Source organism: Malaclemys terrapin, chromosome 10 (genome assembly GCF_027887155.1).
Source record: "Malaclemys terrapin pileata isolate rMalTer1 chromosome 10, rMalTer1.hap1, whole genome shotgun sequence".
Taxonomy (NCBI): domain Eukaryota; kingdom Metazoa; phylum Chordata; order Testudines; family Emydidae; genus Malaclemys; species Malaclemys terrapin.
In genome coordinates this window covers 72,066,650-72,090,269 of record NC_071514.1, presented here as the reverse complement: position 1 = coordinate 72,090,269, position 23,620 = coordinate 72,066,650, and the positions used below count along the sequence as shown (strand labels likewise).

The 23,620-nt window shown below is 40.1% G+C and overlaps 1 protein-coding gene across 2 annotated transcripts in view; it reads right to left on the bottom strand.

Moving 5' to 3' along the window:
- OTOA (otoancorin) overlaps positions 1–23,620 on the bottom strand; it is a 63,524-nt gene that overhangs the window by 35,966 nt on the left and 3,938 nt on the right. The window contains exons 3-19 of one of the 2 annotated variants that reach the window (XM_054042150.1): positions 23,421–23,449; positions 23,296–23,326; positions 23,176–23,203; positions 22,531–22,618; positions 19,344–19,475; positions 17,857–18,092; positions 17,527–17,630; positions 14,017–14,123; positions 13,180–13,319; positions 9,407–9,530; positions 8,773–8,988; positions 8,125–8,292; positions 7,630–7,770; positions 6,864–6,922; positions 6,281–6,398; positions 5,739–5,812; positions 1,004–1,139 (exon numbers count right to left, since the gene is read on the bottom strand). In XM_054042150.1, coding sequence (XP_053898125.1) covers positions 1,004–1,139; positions 5,739–5,812; positions 6,281–6,398; positions 6,864–6,922; positions 7,630–7,770; positions 8,125–8,292; positions 8,773–8,988; positions 9,407–9,530; positions 13,180–13,319; positions 14,017–14,123; positions 17,527–17,630; positions 17,857–18,092; positions 19,344–19,475; positions 22,531–22,618; positions 23,176–23,203; positions 23,296–23,326; positions 23,421–23,449 — 1,931 coding nt within the window. Of the gene's footprint in view, positions 1–1,003; positions 1,140–5,738; positions 5,813–6,280; positions 6,399–6,863; positions 6,923–7,629; positions 7,771–8,124; positions 8,293–8,772; positions 8,989–9,406; positions 9,531–13,179; positions 13,320–14,016; positions 14,124–17,526; positions 17,631–17,856; positions 18,093–19,343; positions 19,476–22,530; positions 22,619–23,175; positions 23,204–23,295; positions 23,327–23,420; positions 23,450–23,620 lie in introns of those variants that run through there. The other variant, XM_054042151.1, reaches the window with a different exon arrangement.

Here is a 23,620-nt window from a genome sequence, read left to right as displayed (position 1 = left end):
GCAGTCCTTACTCATGTGTGAGTCAGAAAGATCCTGACTACACTACAAAGCTAAGCATGTGTAAACGTGGTTATGGAACAGCTGTAGCCCAGCACTGTTATAACATATGTCCTGTTTCTACCCATGTGGATGAAAAAAATAACATGTTATGTTATTATTACTACTAAAAAGTGTTTGTATTATGGTAGGGTCTAGGAAGCCGTAGTCATGGCCCAGGACCCCATTGTGCTAGGCACTGTACAAACACAGAACAAAAAGACAGTCCCTGCCCCAAACAGCTTGCAATCTAAGTATAAGACAAGAGAAAACAGGTGGATACAAACCAATAGGAAAGCACAAGGAAACAATGAGACCTTATTATAGATAACAATGTTTAAACCATGGTAGAAAGCCTAGGATAAGATATGGCTCTCAAACATGGTTATAACACTATTTTCTATCCACTTAGCATCTAATGCTGAGAATGTCCAAGAAGTCTCCCACCATACGGTTAACACCAATGCAGCTCCCTAAGTGCTAGCAATGTGGGGAGCACTAGTCTAGACCAGCTGCTAGTGTCTATACCACTGTATTGGCTAACCCTGAGGTCTAGAGGACCATCCCTAAGCCATGTCTACTCTAGCTCTACCACCACTGCTACCACAGGTAAAGCTGCACCACTGGGAGATTTCCTGAAAGATGCCAGTACAGACAAGGCCATAGACAGGAACAAGCCATATTGTAATATGGTTTGGCCATACCATGTGTCCCAGCCATGTCTCAATATGGTTATTTTTGTAGAGTCCACGGATTATAAGGTCAAGCACAATATGAAATTGCAAGTACTGTGTAACAATGAAAACACAAATCTGACAAAGCCACAATGCAGAACTTCCTATGCAATGTTAAAGTAGCACTTATTTTACTTTGTGAGGCAGAAACCATCCCAATTGAGGGTAATTGCAAAAGTGGCTTTTGTTTTGTTGCACTTTTTCCCCACCCAAAAGAAAAGTATCATGCTTACCAGACACTCTTGTACCTTCTGTAGGACTGTATTCTTTTTGTGCAAGTTTACAATGATAAGATCCAGTTCAGTCTTCCCCAGACTTATCAGGAAAGGGACACACGAAGTGCCTGAAATGGATTCCAGATACTGAGCACTGGAGAAGAAGTTAAAAAAAACAACAACCACTTCTTAGTTTGTAAAGGTGGACTTCAGTTCTACCTAGTACTGCATGTGAAGACCACAGTGACAGGGCCACATTCAGAGATGGGTACGTTGGCATAACTTACATACTGAGGAGCTAGAAAAAGGTGCAAGTTAAAGTAGTCTCCACTTACACTCAGGGGTGCTGGAACAATTTTTATAGTGGGGGTGCTCAGGGCCATTGAACCAAAGTGTAAACCCTGTATATAATGGAAACCACTTCAAGCCAGAGGGTGCAGCAGCAACCCCAGCACCCCTAGTTCCAGAACCTATGCTTATACCTTCTTCCAGCTCTTCAGCAGGTAAGTCAAGGCAGTCTGAGCTTAAGGGAGTCTAACTCAGGGGTTTTCAACCTTTTTTTTCCTGAGGCACCCCCCCCAACATAGAATAAAAACTCTATGTGCCACCTGTGCCACAACTGTTTTTCTGCATATAAAAGCTAGGACTTGCGTTAGAGGGTAGTAAGCAGGGCAATTTGCCTGGAACCTCATGCCATAGGGGGCACCCGCGAAGCTAAGTTGCTCAGGCTTCGGCTTCAGCCCCAGGAGGTGGGGCTCGGAGCCCTGGGCTTCAGCCCTGCATGGTGGGGCTTCGGTTTTCAGCCCTGGGCACCAGCAAGTCTAATGCTGGCTCTGGTTTGCAGACCCCCTAAAACCTGCTTGCCCAGGGGGCCCCGGACCACTGGTCTAACTTACATGTGGCTTCTGAATTTGGCCCACAATTATAAACTTATTACCTCATTCAAGCAGCACTGTTCATGTCCTTCTCTGTAAAGGTTCTATGAAGTGGTGTTGTAGGTTCTTTGAGATATTTTGATTACACCTAGAGAGGAGTTTGAACTAGAACCCTGGATAGGAGCTCTCCAGAATACTGGGAAAGTTCAGACCTCATCTGTACTTGGTGATTGGTCCAGTTCTCTAGAATGGATCTGAGCACCTGGATATGAGCACCCTGGGGAAGTTTGGATCCCAATATGAACACTGTAATTTGGACCACTCATTAGAACACTTACATTTGAGGGGTTACATCAGTAACACAGGGAAGATCACAACCGAAAAGTAGGTGTGTGCATGTTCCTATATGCCAGTATCTTATCCTGAGCTGAACTTTTGCAGGTCATTATTCCATAATGTAAATTAATCCCTGTAGGTATTTTGGAAGCCTCTCCTCAAAGTCAGATGCAGGTTAAGCAGTTACTGGCTGTGAACATTAACTTTCTTTAACAAAAATCCCTCCCCAGAACTCAAATTTGTCTTCTTACCTACAAGAAACGAAGAGGATGAGGGAGAAATAATATACTATTAACTTTTAAAGGAACACTCAAGGTGCACATCAAAGTCACCATGTGAGCTTTTCCTGGCCAGTCTTGTCCTTCCGTCTCCCTCTCTTTTTATTGGGTCTGCTTGACCCTCCCTAGTTGTCACGTCAAATCTACATTGTGTGCTTTCTGGGAGAGGGACTATGTCTCTGCTTGTTCTCTGAGGTGCCAAAAATAGTAAATTATATTAGAATATTTCATACAGGTTTTCATTGGACTTCATTTAGAATAGATATGCCCTGTCGGTATTATTGAGCCTAAAAATGTATCCCAATTGTGAGTGCAAATGGAAAAAGTATGTGGGAATTCATAAGATGTCACAATAGCCTATAACTTTTTGCCTGCTTGGAAACTAACTGTGGAAAATAGGTCAAGTTGTTTTTAATAGTGAATGTTAAGAACAAGAAAAACAAATAGAGAAACTGGAATAGGCCAAACAAAGAGGGCTTATTGATATGGTTCAAGGACTATTGAAATCATGCTTGGTAAGAAGATGTGATGCTGGAAATTAATGAACCAAAATTGGTACGGTGGATATTAGGCCTAACTGGTGGGCAAAATAATGAGGAGACTTTTTCCTTTGGGGAGTTAATAAAAAGACACTTTTGGGGGGAAAAAACCCCTCATATCTCCCAAACACATCCCCACAGTCTCATCTCTAGCCATCTCAGTTCTTCTCATCTTCCCCAATCCCAGGCCAGAAAGAGCAGACCAGAGCAGACCAGAAGACTTTCTTCATGAAAGGAAGGCCAGCAGGCCTTATTCTTGTTTTAAGAACTTCGTTTTTCATCTGAGATTCCTGACCCCAGTCCTCAGCCCATCAGTGGGGATACCTAATTACCTGCACTGCAGAGGTGCATACAATATCCTGTTCTGTTTCCCTTCCCTTTGTGTTACTTTCTGCACCCTTATTTTCTCCTATTATCTCTCTCACTCTCTTGGCTTTTCATTAGCTCCTGAAATCAACTGCATCGGATCAGCACACTTAGATGAAATTACCACAACCCTGCCCTGTCTAAGGAGAAAAGGCCCAACCAGATGACATCTCTGACTGGACATCTGACATCTGAGCCAGGATCCAAGCTCCAGGTGTGGTTGACTTGCCAGACAAAGCATCCATATGTAACCCTGGTGTAGATGTGCGGGCTCAGATTGGAGCGCAGGCTTTAGAACCCTGCGAGGCAGGAGGGTCCCAGAACTTAGGTTGCAACCTGAGCCTGGAACGTTTACACTGCAATGAAATAGTCTCAAGGCCAGAGCCCTGCAAGCCTGAATCAGCTATCATGGGCCAGCTGCAGGTGTTGCAGTGTAGACATCCTGTATCCTAAGGGGAATGAGAGCTGCTGTGGTCAAAGGACTTGTCTACCCATTTTTATTTTATTTTATTTAGAAATGGGTAAGACAAATGCATGAACATAAAGATTATAGAAGGTTTCTGCACTGGCAGCTCTCTTTACTGGTTATTCATTATATAGTGTAAAAGAATGGGTGCGGGCTCTGAAAAGACTCCTGGGTTGGCCAGAGGGATTGCTAGAGAGCAATGCAAGCCTACCACTATCACCCTGTCAGGAGTAGTTCGTGACACCTCTAGAGACTCAAATTGCTGACTACTGACAGGCCACAGAAAGATGTTTGAGAACCTCTAGTCTGCCGTGCTCCCAGTCTCTCCCTATGCTGGAGGCAAGGACCAAACAACATCCAGTTTTGATTTCCCACATGGCAATGTGCTATGCTATCTCTAGACAACTGGGCTGACTAAGAAGCTTTACTACATAATGACCATTGTGATAAAGTCAGAATACATTCCAAAGTCACCCTTTGCAAGTGAACTCCTCAAAGGTCGTTTTTAATTTATTTTATAAAATAAAATGCAAGTATATAGCAGAGCTTGATAAAACTACCAATGCAGGCATGGCCAGCACAGCTAAGTTGAACAGAATATTTTATAGGGGAAAAAACACTCTTGTAAACAGTTAACACAAAAACAATAAATCCTCCAGTTGGCACCTTTTAGAGGACTCAGAAGCAAATATAGCTTCAAAAACCTACAATGGAGGCGAGCATTTCTCATCTCTCTAATGAGTCAAGATGCAGTGGGTGGATTACTGATAAGAATTTTTGGAACATGTCACTCTAAGAAGGGCTGCCAAATGAAACCAAAGTTATGTGGTTTTCCCATCTGAGTGGCAGACAGCCTTTTAGAATTGAATCAAATCCCAAAGCTATGCCAGCCAGGCTCTCCAAATGTTTCTGTGCTCTCAATGAGCAGTCCTGTGAAGTCAAGAGCATCAGAGTATACCAGCTGTTTCTGATGGAATAGAAGATGATGCAACATAAGCGGGTCTCTGTCAGACATGCCTGGTACCAGAGTTTATCCAAACATTTCCATCAAAAGTTTTTTTCCCTGATAGAAAAACCTCTTTCAACCAAAAGGAATTATTAACATTTAAGTCAGAAATTTTAGTTTTTCATTACAAATTTCATGAGCGGGAGGAAAGAAGGGAGAAATGAACCACTGACTTTTTCACCCTATTCTTCCCCGCCCATCCCCCAAAGAGAGAGAGTGTTCCCAGCAGAACAAACAGAAATGTTTTGAAAAATTAAAAAAATCTTTTTTAAAATTTGTTACAAAACCCCATTTCCCTGAAAATTTCAAATGAAATTAAAAAATTCATTTTTCAAATTTTTCCATGAGGCATACTAAACTCCCCCACCCTCAACAGCTCTACTTGGTAAGTTAGGCATCACAAAATGTCTGTATCTTTAAACAAAAAATAAACAAACAAATGTAAGTGAATTTAGCAATTATGAAAGGTGATGAATGGAAAGGCCTAGAGAATTAAGTCCTCTGTTCTTTCATAGAGCAGGTAGAGCACAAGCTTTCTACACAATACCCTGTCAATGTACCTCAATCTTGCCTGGAGAGAGACCACTTCAAAAGGGCGAGAAGGCAATTCAGTCTTTATAACAGTTCTACATGCATCAATAAATTCCAAGTGTGATGGTTCTCATGAAGCGATTGGAACCAGGGATTAAAATTGACATGTTTCACACAAATCACTGACCACACATCAAATGGTAACAACTTTTGGTTGATACTGATTTGTCTGGAACCAGTGACTTACATATATTTGCTTGAGTCATCCACTTCTCTGGCACTAAAATGGTTAAGTAAAAAAAGCTGTTGAGGATTAACTGAAACATATTGCCATGCATACTACAAGAAGAACTTACGGAAGCACCGATAAGAGAAAGGGAGGGATAGATGTGTTGGAGGCTTTCCAAAATTTCCAAGCCAAACAGTTAACCTGAAAACAAAATATTTAGAATCTTAAGCACTTATGAATTCTGAGGAAGAATGCAGATATGGTGTTTATTACATTTTAAAAAATTAGCATATGTAGAATTATGCTTATCTTCAGAGAGTTTTTTCATGCATGCAATTTCTACAAAATTGTTTGTAGCTTCCTCTTCCTGTGTGCCAGAGATGAAAAGGCCCATGGTAGGGTGCATATCAGGGTTTGTATGAGTTTTAAATAGATTATTCATGAATTAGCTCCAAATCAAGAATGAACTGCAGAAATAATTCTGCAATTAATTCTTGAACAACAAATGAAATAGTGAAAATTGAATCTGTTAATGGACAGTTCACACAGAAGGTTTGGAATTCACTGAAAAAAATTTATGAATTCACCCTGCTCTAATCCACTTACAGTTTGTGTATTAGATTATGTATATAGAAAAATATACACACACTATTATGATTCAAATTTTACCTGATATGGAGAAAGCAACTGGAGATTCTTTTCAAAGAATCTGAAATTATTTAGAAAAGAGTCGGTGCTCATACGCTCAATCTGCTGGCATGTTACTCCTTTCACCAACTGCCCTATACTGATAGAGAGAACACCACATGATTTCATGAATTTGTTAGCATGATCCAGGGCAGAGAATCTTCATCTCTTTCATTCTACAGACCAGATCCCAAGAAAGAACCCCTTGTGGACACCTCTTCATTCCTCCCCACCTTTGTGCCCTCCTCTTCATTTCACCTCCCCTCCCCGACTCTTCGTGGCCTTCTCTGATAATGAATCATTAAAGCCATCGGAAAGCAGAGCTGAGCCTAAACTGAAAAATGTTGATCAAGAACTTTGGGGGTCTTATATGTTTTGGGCTTAAGGGCTCCTCTTTATGAGAAAGATGAAGGGGCTTGAGGTCCCATGAGATGAAAGGTGCTATATAAATGTAAAATATTTTGAGAGTTATAGAAGACTGTTTGTTTCATTGCCACTCTGATAACAAAATGAGGCTTCAAACGCATTTCTCCTGGGTGTGAAACAGTGAGTCTAGTACCCATACCTTAAGAGGTCAGCGGGAGCTGTTGTTTTCTTAGACAATAATTCATAGAGAAACAAGGCCTGAAATTAAAAATACATGACAGTGCATCCTGGGTAATTTGTATGATAGCTCAAGGAAATACTGTAGTATCTTTCGTATGAATTTTAAAAGCATTAAACATGATTGTGAGGCCCAAGCCCTGCAACCCCTATTTACAGGAATAATCATTATCACTTACTTAAGTGATGGCATGCAGGTTAGACAATGATCATGATACCTCTATGTATAGACTACAGGATTAGTTTCAAATGCAAGTGGCAATTACACAAAATACAGGAAGAAGAAATATGTGGCAGAATCTTGACAAGCTTTGTGCCTAGTATATTAAAGAACAGTTTATTCTTATATAAAAATTCCTTATAATGCTGACCAGGTCAGTGAGACCTTTGGTTGAGGGTTCATCAAAGCATATTTGGATTGATTCCTTCCTTCTACCCATATTCTCCAATCTCATTCTGAATTTATGCGTCTCTATCTCTACTCTTCCCATTGTCCAGTAAGCAACAGAACACACCTCTGAAAATGGAGTAGGAAGGGAAAACAATAGTAATGATGACTTTTTTTCTATTGGAGAAATGTGGCCTGGGATCCTAATCAAGAGAGAACCCCTTTAAAAATTAAAAAAATTGTCTTGAAGTGTTTTACTGTGCTTCAGAGGAAATCTATTTTTTGTATTTATAAAGGCAGTAGTCACAGTGGAAATGGAAATACTATAACTACTCATTACCTGGCTCTTTCGTAATTCTTTTTCTTTTACTATTGAAGAGTTAAAACCAGTTTTCTTCCATAAATCAGAAAGACATACTTCTTTAAAAAAAGCTCCTTGTATATCTGTGACTGCTGAGGAAAGATCTCTAGATGCAAACATCTAATAAAGAGGAAAAAAGACAGTACATGGGACTTAGAGTTTATTTCCAGATTAATAGGATTTGACTAAATTCTTTCAATTCAATGTAATATTCCTTAAGAGACTGCAGGTAAAGAGTTACTTCATTACTCAGAATTAACATGTTACTGAATGACAGAGGGTAAAGTACATAACTTTTTAAGTGTATCTGGCGTTTGAGAGGAAAACAGAATACAAATAGGAAGTAATTATTTCAGTGAACAATTCAGCCAAAATCCACCTGTAATTGACAGTATTTAAAAAAAATCATGTTCTGCATATAAGGTCATTGTACTTTGGTGCAGATGGAGAGGGGGATTAAGAATTTATTATTACCTTAGTGAGGATACCTTGTTGCTGTGCAGGTGATAAATCAGAGGCATACTGGGATACGGTGCCTCTAATAACTTGAGAGAGCTCCTTTGGGTCCATGTTGTAGAATGATTGAGTACTAATTCCAGTCACCAAAGCACCCATTTGACTAATGTTATAAAATGATAAAACCTATACAGAGATCAGAGGAAACAAAAGGGGAAGTTTTCAAATCCACGTAGAGCAGAAATTTTTAAAGTCAAATTTCAGAACCATTAGTACTAGATGTGCAATATGTTTCTTGTCTAAAATTCACCTTTGGAATGTAGAACCTCCAGTAACAGTTTTAACATTTCTTAAAGTTCAGCTAATTGTGGCAGCAACTCAGAACTGAGAGTAAAATGGTGTACTAAAAATGCACATTCTTCCTATGTCAAGTTATATCCTAGGCACTATATTTTCCTATTTTGTGTTAAAACATTGTTTAAACCGGATTTTCTGACCAGCTCTGTCAATGACAGCATTACAGAAATCTTGTACTCAGAATAAATTATAGAGTAAAACTCTGGATTCCAAACTTTCCAAAATCAACAGTTGCAGTTGAAAAAAGGTTGCTGCACTTTGTTTTTATCAAATGTGATAAAATTATATCACAAAAATCCCAAAATGTACCTTTTCGGAGGTGAGGTATTTGCTGGATAAAACCATAATTTGGCTTTTTGCCCATCCAGAGACTTGGTTTAATGTTGAAATAGCATTATGCACGGCTTCAGGTGACAAAGAGTCCAGCTGACTTGAAGTCAATCCAACCACCGCATCTGACAGAGACCCAAGGGTATCATTCAAGGTCTGGTTTTGCATTGCAATGTCTAGGAGTTGAGCTTTGAGCTACATCAAGAAAAGGCAGATGCAGAGCATGAAGTTGTATTTAAGAGCAGGGAGGTTTGCCAACATCTAATTTCCGTTGTTACCCAAACATTATCAGGGGTTTTCTGACTAACCATCCGCACCAGAAGCAAGCATTTAGCAAGAACCTACTTCACAAAAATCCTGAAGTAGACCCACAAATTGCAAATAAATATGAAGAGTGAGGAAACAGGCTGAGAGGACTAAATGCCGTTAAAAGCGTCAATGGGCTTTTATCTTTTACATTACTTATTCAAGTACTTTTTTTATGTATTTCTTGCAGGTCAGTGATTTGTCACTCTTTTCTTGTTGGATTCTAAAGAAGAAATTTATCCTAGAAAGGGGAGGGTGAGAAACAGATTAGCTAGGACAGTTCACACAAGAGTGAACAAATACACACCTTATAAACATCAGCCTGGAAGCCTCTCAGTTGATTGCATTTCATCATTTGATGAAGTAAAACCCGTGCCACAATGGCATCCATTTCTTCCATATTATCATAAAAACAAACCAACAAGCCTAACCTGTATGGGAGACCAGAAACGAGTTAGCTAACTGCAGATACATGAATGCAGCTCCTGTGCTCATAGTCTTTAACTAGCTTCCTGATCACTTCTAGTTGTCACAAACACCTTGAATTACGATCTGTATAGCCCTGAATGGTCTGAGACCTACACTCTCTTGTACCCTGTTAAAATCAGTTGGGAAGCGTTTGCTGTCAGAACTTAGGTTAATGACTCAATATGTTGTGGCAGGATTCTCTCAGTTGAAGGAGTCCACTTTTGGAATTTGCTCCCTTTGGAAGGATTTTGGGTATAATCCCCACTTTAGAAAGGTTGAAGGGGATGGATAGGATGCTCTGTAGGTGTCTGACAGGCTGAGTTCCAATTGGAATTATTATTTTAATACTGCTGGGATTTCACTGTATTGTATAATTAATTAATGTGCTGGGGATCTAGAGTCTTGGATAGGTTTTATTTTATCATTTTAAATCTAAATAAATAAAAATCTACCATGTTTCACATCTAGCATAGCTTCCTATCCACCACACAGGCAGAGTTATGTGGCTGCCCCACTGGACGTAGATTTGTTCAACAGCAGTTGTAAGAAAATCCAACTGATACCCAACAGAATGACTATAGCCATTTGCAATGCTCTGTTGTACTATTTACCCTCACAAGACAACCATTTTCAGAGGCAGGGGGAGGCAGAAGTTATGTTTGATTAGGGGGCTGGAGCACATGACTTATGAGGAGAGGCTGAGGGAACTGGGATTGTTTAGTCTGCAGAAGAGAAGAATGAGAGGGGATTCGATAGCTTCTTTCAACTACCTGAAAGGGGGTTCCAAAGAGGATGGATCTAGAATGTTCTCAGTGGTACCAGATGACAGAACAAAGAGTAATGGTCTCAAGTTGCAGTGGGGGAGGTTTAGGTTGGATATTAGGAAAAACTTTTTCAGTAGGAGGGTGGTGAAGCACTGGAATGGGTTACCTAGGGAGGTGGTGGAATCTCCTTCCTTAGAGGTTTTTAAGGTCAGGCTTGACAAAGCCCTGGCTGGGATGATTTAGTTGGGGATTGGTCCTGTTGTGAGCAGGGGGTTGGACTAGATGACCTCCTGAGATCCCTTCCAATCCTGATATTCTATGATATTCTATTAAACATGCCTTTGTTTCCTAGCATGGGCAGGGCATACAACTGTCTGTATGGCTGAGGATTACATGCCTAATACCCTTCTGGCTTAGTCGATCCAGTAACTAAAACTATGTTAAGAACACAAAGTTCAAACACAGTTACCGCAAGCTTGTAAAACTTAGCTGTTTTACAAAGCTTCGCTACAGACTATTTCACTCAGCACCCTCCTGGTTAAGTCTATAGCAGAGTTTCATAACACAGAAAGAAAAAATCTGTCCACACTGGTCAGGAAAACACGCTGTGAACAGCTATTTCCAGAGGCATTTGTGGAATGCATGATTTCAGCTGTCAGGTTGACAGAACCTTTGTGCATCAGCCACATGGACACATTTGACCTGATGGTCATATCCTAGTCATGGTAAAATATCAGCACTCTCTGATGAGCATTTTCTACTTCTACTGCACTTACGGTCAATGATTAGTCATCAAATGAGCAAAAAAGGCTACAATATTGGCCTTGCCCCAATATTTAATCTTCCAACCTGTTAGCAATCCCATTTACATAAGGCTGGAACAACAGGAGAGTGCAGCTACAGCTTGACATTCATGCTACAGCCCTGCTCACAGACAGGATCAATATGCAGAACATGGGCCCACCAGGATTGGTGTCTAAACTATGTGGTTTATGGACATGAACTGAACCAGCGGCTAGCTATGCTGCAGCCTAGTCACAAACTTGGTACAAGTCTGTAGTGTAGATGGGTTCAGACGGTTTTTACTTCCTCTAGTCCCTCAACAGCAAATCGCTTAGCAATGTAACAACCCACTGTTTTAGTGGCCCAACAGAAGTCATGGCACACATCATCATCAGACTAACAGGCAAAACAACAAAGTATCTATAACCGCACTTCTATAACAAATAGTTACCATCTGATGCACTACGGCATTGCCACCAAAGGCTCCTAATCTCCCTTGGGATCAGCAGCAATAAATAATATTACTTCTTAAAAGAGCATTAATAGGGTTAAAATGTGTAAAATATAATAAGGGTATTGTAAAATGGAATATATTAAGGACTTTGGAGCGTGACATTCCTCCAGTTTGTAAGAAGTTGGCACCTTGCATGGGTAAGTAAAACCATTTGTGAGATTCTTTTCCCCCTCATTCTTGACACAGAAATATACATGGTGGGCCTGGTTCTCCTCTCACTTACCATCAGTGTAATTCAGGAATAACTCCACTGAAGTGAATAAAGTTCCACTGGTGTAATGAAAAAATAATTGGAGTCATAAAGCCTATTCTTTATAAATTTGAAAAGTCCAAGGAATTGCCTCTGGGGGCTGCAAACAACTCCAGAGTGGTGTCTTGGGACTAAACAGGATCAGTTATATGACAAAATGTAAAGGAACAAAATGTTCTTGCAGGTGGTTCACACTGAGTATTCACGAGAAAGGTTCATGTTCATTCTGATTGCTATTATTGTTAAAGTGAGTTTAGTGCTGGTTTGACAGCCCTGAAGATGGAGATCCTCTGTTTACCCACAGAACAGTCACAAGAAGGTCAGCAATGCATGCAAATGTGACTCAATGCAATACTCAGGGCATAGACACCGTCTTTATGAGTTGTTGGGGGGTACTCAACCCCCACTCCACCCCTTCCCCCAAGCTCTCACCCCGCCTCTCCACTGCCCCCTCCCCCAAGTGCGCCCCAACCTTGCTCCTCCCCCTCCCCCCAGTGCCTCCTGCATGCTGCTAAACAGCTGATCTGAGGCAGGCGGGAGGTGCTGGGAAGGAGGGGGAGGAGCTGATCCACGGGGCTGCCGGTGGGTGCTGAGCACCCACTATTTTTTTGGAGCACCCACAGAGCTGGTGCCTATGCCTCTGAGAGCCCACTTAAGTGGGGAGGCTAGATCATTCTTTTTACCTATTTCCTCCTTGGCCTCTCTGCTACAACTGGTAATGTGGGTATCAATTAATGACACTTGTGGTGGTGGTGGCTAGTGCATGTGTGATTCCTTCCTCAAAGTCTATTCTGCCATAATGCCTACAGATCAATACCATCACACAATGGTTAGGCAGGTGGCTAGCTGAGTCTTCTTTCCTGCTAAAGACTAATTTGTTTTATTGTGACTTCATCCCCCTAAACTACCCCCCCACACACACACACACACACATTTTTTGAGTGTTTCATCCACCTGTGAAATTATGCCTGACATATAGGTTGCAAGCTCGCTCAGGCAGGGAATATCTTATCTTATTTGTCTATATGATGCCCAGCACAATGGAACCCTGATTCTTGGGCTCAAGGAAGCTGGTGTGAGACCATCAGGTTATTTTAGAAGCACTTTCAAAAATTCATCAGATGGCAACAACTCTTGGTTATTACTAACCAGTGGCAGTTTTCAACCAGCAACTTAAAAGTAAAAGACTATGATGTTCTAACAATTCCATGCAGCATCCAGTCTCTCCCTTCCCTTCCCTCCACTTTGCTCCAGAAAAGCATTTTCAAAGACAGCTAAAAATGAAAATAAGTCTTGCTTGCCTGTAGATAGTTGAAGTGTTTCTCAGATCAAATCCTGATGAGTTTATTCTTTCTAGAAAAGCTTGCGCGAGTTCTGGTGTGATATCATACACTGTATCCAGCTGCTTTGTTGCATTGTCATAGCTTATGAATAGTCTCATCTAATTAGTACAAACAAAAGTATATTATCAGGAATCTATACAAACTGAAGACATTAATACATGTTTGATACTATAAACTATCATCTGCCTCCTTTCAGATTACACAGATGGCACAAAGAGCAATTTGGATAATACAAAGTTTAAAAAGGCAAAGATACAGTAGTTCTGTATCATACCCAGGGCCGATGGGGGGGGGGGGAGAAAGCCGGTACAAATTACCGGGGCCCGGCGGTCCGGAAGGGGGCCTGGGGCCCAGCTTCCCCCCCCCTCTCGTCGGCCCTGTTTAGCTGGTCTGCCCTTGCTGGGGGGCCCAAAAATTTTTTTTCATCGGGGCCCGAACCCGCTGTGGGCGGCCCTGATTATACCTAAATAATTTGCAATCTAATATGGGACCTGATCCTGCCTCATCTGAAGAGCTCCCAGTGCAGCCTATGGAAGTTTTGATGGAGATAGATTGTGGGAAAGAGACAATGACAAGCATACGCATCTAATTAAGCACTTATGGATGTTGTACATTTTTCAATTTTAAAAGAGGCAGTGGAGTGGATCATTAATAAATGATCAACTGAACATTTAGATTTAGTTTGCAACTAAGTCATTTTAAACATACACAATCTTTCATTTTTAAGTTTGTGCTTGTGATCATTCTATCACATCATTGGATAACTGATACATCCAAACACATTTTTCTACTTACTTCATTCAGACTAATTTTCATAATTTCTTCTAATGGAAGATGGACCATATATCTTCCCAAAATCCATAGATTTTCTGCACTGACCCAAGAGGTTGAATCATTTAACTCTGTTTTGTACAAAAATACTCATTCAAATGTAAAGAATGTCATTGTGATTACAAATAAACATTAAACTCTGTATATCTGCATTGCTGGATAATCAAAGGATATCTAAAATCATAACACTACTAGGTCCTACTCTTAAATATGGACAATGTCAGATAGTTTAAATCCATAAATGGTGGGGAGGAGATGAATTATAACCAACATTTTGCAAACATTAATGTATTCATTAATATTTTAAATGTCAATAAATCAGCTTTGTTTGCTTTTAAAACTTTCCGCTGAGGTTTGTGCATTTCTATTGCAGCTTCGTGCTAATAATGAGAATCAGAAAGTGAAAATGACTAGTCTGTCTGTACTGCCTAAACTGAATAAAATGCAAAAGTAAAAAGCAGTATGAAGTAGCAGTTTTCATAATCAGATGTGTTATTTGGTAACATAGGTAAAGCACTTTATATTTGTATATTATTAACCGGACAGGGTCCCTTTGAAGGACTGATTATATGCTATGATTATACAGAACACTCTCATTGTTAACTGAACTGATATTCACCTCAGAGAAAGTAAAAAATATTTAGTACAGCCATAAATTAGGATAAAAACTGAAGAAATACAGTACCTTATTATAAGAAGAACAATCATTTGCATTTATATAGCACAATCCAAGGATCTCAAAATGTTTTACAAATAAACAATCACAACAGCCCTGGGAAATAATTATCCCCATTTAGCAATTGGAAAAACTGAGGCACAGAGCAGCTAAGGCTTAAATTTTCTAAAAGTGGCTATGAATTTTGGGTGTCTCAATATTTGGGTACTCAGCTTGACATCTCTGCAGCCTGATCTGCAGAGATACTGATCACCCACAACTCTAGGTGATTTCTATTAATAGTCATGAATACACTACAGGGAGTTTTCAACATCTCTGAAAAAAATCAGGTCACAAGTTTCTCAAACTGAGGCATCCAAAATTAGTGGGCATTTTTGAAAACACAGATCTTAAGTGACTGCCTTATAATGGTTGATATGGTGAAACAGAGTTCAGAATAGACTCCAAAAGTCCTTGCTTTCATCATTAGACCATACTATCTCCCACCACCAAACACATTAAGAGACAGGAAGGGAGAGAGAGAAGAGGAAAGAGTGGGGGGAGGGAGGGTGGAATTTTCACAATGTAAAGATCCTGACTGCAGCATTTAATAGAAGAGGAAACTTGCTTTTGGCAACACTGGAGACTAGGGTCCCTGGAGCCTTTTTTGGTTCTTTAAAAATCAGGCAGAAAATATAAAACACATCAGCACCTGTTTTTGTAAAAGCCACCAGAGTTCTTCATCATTGGAGACGTTGGTATTTTTAATAGGAAAGAAATGAGAATTAGCTGAGTTACTTAGAAACAAAGCTCTAGAGAGATGTTTTTGAGGCATTAAAACAACATGCCACCTCATGTTGATCCTAAGACCTTGGCACAACTGGACAGGAAGACATGCTGCTATGAAACAGCTCTCTGCCATTCCACAGGAATATACAAATATACAAATGAGGAAATATCTGTAACAAAAACTAGCAAAAATGTTGGGAAGGCAGCCTACTACATAACACAGATACATGGTATGTTTCAAGATTCTTGCATTGCTGAGCTGCAGTGGAAGGAGGGGTTGCTGCAGAGGGGTGTGAAAGCTCCGTGCTTCATGTTGTCTTCATACTGTTCCTAATCCATAATGGTCCTGGGAGCAAGCAAGAGACCATGACAACCAAGACCATTTGCCAGTGCTGGAACTCTCAGTTACTTCTTGGCTGTATATGCACTTGTTAATTAAAGGAGGATGTGTTTGTACTTAATGCACAAATCTGGAAGTCAGAAGATCTAGACTCTTTACAACTCTGGCTCAGACTTGCTGTGGGCAAGTAATACACCTCTGTTTCTCAGTCTGTAAAATGGTGCTAATCAGAGGTGAAAGTAAGCTGGTACCGGAGCCCTGGGCCCTTTAAATCGCTGCTGGAGCCCTGGGGCTCCCCAGGGCCGCCCAGGGGAAAGGAGGGGGGGGAAATTTGCCCCAGGCACCGCAGGGGGCCCGCAAGCCCCGGCCCGGTGGCGGTCCGGGTCCTTGGCGGCATTTCAGCAGCGGGGGGCTCTTCAGTCACTCTGGGTCTTCAGCGGCATTTTGGCGGCGGGGGGCCCTTCAGTGCTGCCAAAGACGCGGAGTGACTGAAGGGCCCCCTGCGGCCGAAATGCCACCTAAGACCCGGACCGCCACCGGGTGAGTACAAGCGCCGCAGCTCCCCCACTTTTCCCCAGGCCCCCTGAATCCTCTGGGTGGCCCTGGGGCTCCCAGCCACCACTGCTGCTACCATGGCAGTGGCGAGAGCCCCGAGCGGCGCAGGCTGGGCAGCGCTGAAGGGCTGGTTGGGGGAGTCTGGCCCCAACCCCATCCCTTCCACCTGAGGCCCTGCCCCTTCCAGGGGCCCAGAGCCATCCCCCACACATGCCTTCCCCAGGAGCCCAGCTGCCCTGGTAAGTCCTTTAACTTTTTTTCACCCCTGGTTTTAATATCTACCTACCTCTCAGGGGTGTCTGAGACTCATTCATTATCAGTGTTTACAGATTACTCTAATATCTTTAGATGGAAGATCGCACAGAAGCTTGATCCTGCTCCATTGAAGTCATTGGGCATTTTGCCATTGATTTCAATGGGAAGAGGATCAAACCCTGGAAGAGCAAATTGCTACTATTACAACTAAAGGGCTGCTAAAGTGGCTAATGAAGTGCCTTGTTTCTGTTGCTCCGGTGCCCCCTAGTGGAATGTTTGCTGTACTGTCGCGCCCTGGAATAAGCACCTCAGCCAGGGTAGATAAACAGCTGTGAAAGGCAGGAGGAGGGTATTATTGTATTTTTGGGAAGGAGGTACCTTTATTTTACTTTGCTTTTAATTTTGTCATTTCTCAGAATTAGCCAGTGCCCCAGTGGTAGAACCCTTATAGCTTCCTGTTGTGTTTAAAAACATGGTAGCTAACATTTTCAAAGATCACCTATTTTCCTAGTCTAAACAGGGTACCACAGTGAACTTCACCCCTGTGCAGAGAGCCTGTACTAGGATAATACACAACTTAAATCCCCTATAAGCCTTAGAAACAGGACCAAAGGGGCACACAGTCCTTGTGTATGGCCCTCTGTACAAGGGTGGAGTTCACCTTTAAGAATAAGCATATTTTATAATTGTATCTGCAATATCAAACTCTAGCAAAGGACATATGTTTACTGTATGCTGGACAGATGTACAGTATTTAAGAGGGCTAACCTTAACACAGCACTATTCATAATGAGGAAAAAAGTTCACTAGGAAAGATTAACCCTTTCCTGGCCATGCTTCCAGATAGATAAGCAAGTCTTTCTTTTAATGTTCAACATACCATTGGTGATATAGGATTTTTGTAGAATCTGCTTCATCCAGTCATACAGAGTTCTTTGTGCATTTGCCGTTGTCTTGTCGTAGAGGTCCTTGAGGACAGCTGATCTAAATGATAAAATGGCACATGCAAATTAATTGATAAGTGGAATTTCTTTTAATGGTACAGATTAGCAAACATGCTTTTATAGCATCAGAATGAATGAAAACTAAATAGAAAGTTGTATCTTGATGCCAGATATAGAGCCACTATATCAAACTCTTTTTTAAAAAAAGTATATTTAATCAGAAGACAATAGAAATGATTGTTTGCATTGGGAAATAAATGGCTTACAAGTTTCTGAAAGTGTCTTGTGGAAGATCTTTAGGGAGGCTTCTAATGACATCAGGTTGGAGATAGCTCACTGACGACACCCGCAGAACTTGGCTTAGTATATCCACACATTCCATAGAACTCAAAGCTGGAAAGCATTTCTCCAATGTAACAAGGAACAAGGTCCTGTTTCCTCCTGGGCTTTGGAAAATTCTCTCCCTAATCCTGTCCAGATCAAGAACAATATTTCCCAATTCCTGCAGGTATTCAAGAGTTAAGAGAATATATTTACTTTCATCAATTTAATATATTTTTAAATTTGAGGCCTGATAAAAAGCAATGTTGACACTGTATTCCATTATTTCGAAACAGAGCAGCAATAAAATACTGTGGATGATTGCATTACTGGAGATTATTCTTTTCTCCTGTGGGCCAAAAATCAGCTTGAATCTCTCAAGCAAAGTGAAAAGCAGAAAAGGGCTACTAATGGCTGGAGATTACGAAGTATTTGCCTGGATACATGGGAAAATGTGAAGATTTGTGGCAACCTGTGCATAAAGTATGTATGTATGTAGATAGATGATCACCTTACCCCCCGAGAATGGACCTTTTCCACATGCCGTATTTCTTGCAAAGCCTACCCGAACACACATCCTTCAGAAGACTGGACAAACACTAAAAACACATTGTAAGAACACTCTTACCCGATAGAGGAATGGACTAGAACTAATAGGTCATTTCCCAACTTAAATGTCTGTGGTTCAAAGACAGTACTTTCAGGACTGATGTTTCAGTGCTAGTTCTAGGGATGGTGATTTGGCATCACGATCAGTCCTGGAGGTACCTGTAAATACCATGTGAGAAAATGCCATTTGCAGCTGTGATCAGTATTATTTACATAGCTCCCAAAGCGTTCTAGGAACTTACCTGTGTGCTCTGACAATGTGATATGAATCGCAACTGTCTGAGTAAAACAGACTCTACAATACAATAAAGTCTTGTATTATTTGGGCACTTATCACATGTCTCCAGGGGAGCATCCTCCATTTCTCCTGGTTTGCTTTCTCCCATGTCCAGGACACCTATGTTGCAGGCCTTTCCTCCCATCAGAGCAGACCCTCTCTTCCCTATTCATAAACACCATGTAATGGCCCCAGTCCTGAAAAATGATACATGTGGGTGGACCCCTAACGCCCATGTGAAACCCCACTGATTTCAACAAGACTCTATGTGGGTGTAAGGGTCCGACGCACAGATCAAATTACAGTATCAGGTCCTATATTGGTAGAAGAGAGTGCTCTGTCCCCCACATAATTGCTTAGTGCACTGTTCTCATATTCCCACACTCAATCAACAAGGGATGTAAAACACCAAACCTGGGACTCTAATCCATGTCTGCTGTGTTACAGGGTGAAACATTCACAAAAAAAACCCAGTTTGGCCTTCTTTCTATTTAAACATCAAAAGGCAGCTCTTACTTTTCATACAATGAGTGCAAAGTGACTTACAAAACGGTTCTTTTTGCTCCTGAAGAGATATTTCACTGCAGTTTGAAACTGCTGATGATTAAGCTGTTGAAAATCTGACAGCAGCTGTCTGGGCTGGTATAAAAGGTTCTCCAGGTAGTTTTTTATAGACGTCTGCAGACAGGAGGGGAATAATAAAATATATATATATATATATACACATACACACACACACTTAATCTTTTACTCCCGGAAACTCCCTGTTTAAACGCTCCAGGCTGAAAGGATAGGAACTCCCAAGTTCTAATCCTGGCTCTGACAATGACTCCCTCTGTGGCAATGGGTAAGTCATTTTACATCTATGCCTCAGTTTATCCATTTGTAAAAAAAAAAAAGGGGGGGAATAATAATACTTCTCTACTTTACAATGGGCTGCGATGATTAATCCCTTCAATCACTTTGAAGATTAAGAATACTAAGCACTATTAATAATAATAATGCAAAGCCGAAAGAAACATGCAACTGAATGGGAAGGAAAGTACATGCCTGGTCCTCAGTCAATGAGCCACATCACACCCCACCACCAGTGAACAAAGTCCTATGTGTTTTGGAACTCAGAGGGAACAGATAACATTAAGAGAAACCATTAATGTTTCAAGTGTCAGAGAGGTAGCCGTGTCAGTCTGTATCAGCAAAAAGAACAGGAGTACTTGTGGCACCTTAGAGATTAACAAATTTGTTTGAGCATAAGCTTTCGTGGGCTAAAACCCACTTCATCAGATGCATGTAGTGGAAAATACAGTAGGAAGATATATATACACAGAAAACATGAAAAAATGGGTGTTGCCATACCAACTATAATGAGAGTAATCAATTAAGGTAGGCTATTATCAGCAGGAGAAAAAAAAATTGTAGTGGTAACCAGGATGGCCCATTTCCAACAGTTGACAAGAAGGTGTGAGTAACAATGGGGGGTGGGGGGGGAATTAGCATGGGAAAATAGTTTTCACTTTGTGTAATGACCCATCCACTCCCAGTCTTTATTCAAGCCTAATTTAATGGTGTCCAATTTGCAAATTAATTCCAATTCTGCAGTTTCTTGATGGAGTCTGGTTTTGAAGTTTTTTTGTTGGAATATTGCGACTTTGAGGTCTGTAATTGAGTGACCAGGGAGGCTGAAGTGCTCTCCGACTGGTTTTTGACTGTTATAATTCTTGACGTCTGATTTGTGTCCATTTATTCTTTTGTGTAGAGACTGTCCAGTTTGGCCAATGTACATGGCAGAGGGGCATTGCTGGCACATGATGGCATTTATCACTACAAACTTTTTTTTTTCTCCTGCTGATAATAGCCCACCTTAATTGATTACTCTCATTATAGTTAGTATGGCAACACCAATTTTTTCATGTTCTCTGTGTATATATATTTTCCTACTGTATTTTCCACTGCATGCATCCAATGAAGTGGGTTTTAGCCCACGAAAGCTTATGCCCAAATAAATTTGTTAGTCTCTAAGGTGCCACAAGTCCTCCTCAATCTTTTTGCTGATACAGACTAACATGGCTACCACTCTGAAACCCGTCATTATAAGTGTGATTAGCACTGTTATCTCACCTTTACTCTTTCCTGGACTGGAGTAAAAATTAATACTATACTGAATTCCAACAAGACTATTTCAAAACTAGTTTGAAGTTGTAATTTTTGTTGTTGTCTTTGCTTAGGGTGAAAAAGAATCCACATTGCAAACAAAACACATTTTACCATGCTAGAGATTGCAAATACCTTCCGTTCCAGGAAGTCTACGGCTGACTACACTGTTTAGAAGTGTTAATGAAGCTAATCGATATAAGTGGATTTTAAAGTCATTAGAAACAGAGGGGAGAAGCCTTCACTATAAACAGAGCAATATGAGTGACCTGGTTATCTGTCTTTTAAATTGCACAATCTTTTCAGTTGCTAATGATATATTATGACAGAATATTACTTAAGCCACTGTTCCTGTACCTGTTACTGGAATACAGCTGGCTCTGTATGCAATATAAATCCTTAAAACACTGCATCCTTCATACTCAGTATGTACAAACTGCTTTACAGTTAGCCAATTGATTCACTAATAATTCCTAGATTAGATTCCTAAATATTAAATACCAGTATAATCAGCTGAAGGCCTAACTACAGGTACAACTTTAACCAGAACTTCATCTGGTGTAAATCTACATAGCTCTATTGACATCAGCTCAGGATCTCTAAATGCTCCCTACACTGATGATTACCTTATGCATTAAATCCTTGTCACTTTTATTTCTACTTTAATTCATATCCTTTTATTTCTACTTAAAATCAGTAACCCTTATGTCTGTGACTATTCACAGTCATCTAAGGCTACTTTAAACTTATATCATAGCTCTCCATGAAAGCGTCAAAAACTAAAATTAAAAGCAAAACCTTAATGTGAATCCCTATAGTTTGGAAGAGCTATGATGATGAAATGGAATCATGGGATACTGAATCATGTGCTTCTGAATGGCCATGGGCTTTTTGAGACGATTAAGAATGCAAATTGGACATTAGATGTTTTTTACTATTCAGGGAGACAAAATTCAGATCTGGTGTAAGGGTGCAGCTCCACTGATAACGTTGCTCCAAGTCTGAACTTGGCCACCATCATTTGTAATGACTGTGTGTGGATAACGAATGGTGTGTACTGTCTGCACTACTTATGCTGCCACAAAAAAGGGTTTTTCTGTTTGTTTGTTTGTTTAATAAAACAGAGTTCAGTGAAGTCTTCAAAGGAGAGAGAGTTTTGTAGGAAATCTAGTATCTCACATTCCTTAGAAGTAATGCAAAGCACAGCTAGACCTGAAGCATGGGTAGGGAAATCCTCTGTTTTATGGAGAAACATGGTGTGGCTAAGTTACTTGGCTAGCAGTTACCATACCAAAGAGCGCATGCAAGCCTACAGTGCAAACATTCAGGCCCTGCCTTGCCTCCAAAAGAGGAGCAAAAGGGCCCTTTTCTTTATTATTTGTGTCTTAGTCCTTTGCAAACTTCTGAAGGCCATAAAGCAAAGTACTCTATCCTCAATTTAATACTGATCTGCAGTATTATACAGACTTATTGGTCAACTCTATAATTTAACTCTACAACTTAGACAACAGACACTAGTTTTCTGAATATTTTCTCCCTCTCTCTTTAGTAAGAAAGTTTTGTCTCTTAAAAGGGTACTAACCTGTAGGCTGCTAATAGTAAATATAACATTCTGAGCATGGAAATATGCCATGATTTTTTTAGGCATATCTGTTGTCCATACATTAGTGCTACAGCAGGGGGGAAAAAGCAAAATACAGGTAAAATAATAAACTACTTTTGCTTACAAGAGAAAATAAATACGACAAACAAGCACTATTACTAATAAGACTGTGATGCAAGGATTTAGTTAATCTTTTTGCCAAAACAGATTTACACTTAAACCCATGATTACAGTGGGAAAAAATGAACAAAGTTAACTATCAAAAAGGTTTTGAAATAATGTAGCATGTATTTATTCCCAGCCTCATACCATGTATATTTCTGTTTTGGCATGAGAAATGGTTTTATACTTGTTAAGAGGAATTAACAATTTTCATTGTAGTTCTGAATCATAACAACTAGTTGCACCAATCCACTATACAATGATTTGGTGGTTTAGAATTCTGTATGCAAAGCCTGTGATAATGCAGGTCATAGAGCTAATAGTGTATATATACACACTGTACATAATAGGTTAATATTAGTGAACACTAAATATATATCCTTCCATTATACTTTTTATCCATAATGTTCTATTCTAGTGCATACACATATACTATCTACATTACAGGATGTCATACATTACCCCTGAAAATGGAGTATATCAAGGAAAGCTAAACAAGAAAATAAAACAAAAAGAATTAATATGTTGCATGATATTTGAAAATGTTTTCAACACATAGGTAGGGACAGTTTTATACATTACCATTCAGATATTTTCCAGCTATTACTTCTTCCTAAAGGGTATAAACAACAAATATGTGTAATAACACAAACATTTTTAGATTATATTACAGAATTTTGGAAGATGGATAAAATAAAAATACTAACCGCAGCTTTTTTTAATAATGGAGGCAAATCTGTAAGAGATTATCCTATTACTAAAATTAGATTCAACAACCTTTTCAAATAAAAAACGTCTAAACATAAAATAAATGCATCATAAGTAAGCTAATTTAAAGAAAAGTACCTTTAACCAAATGTACCTGCAGCAGATGTATAGTGCTAATAAAAATTGCTTAATGAAAAGT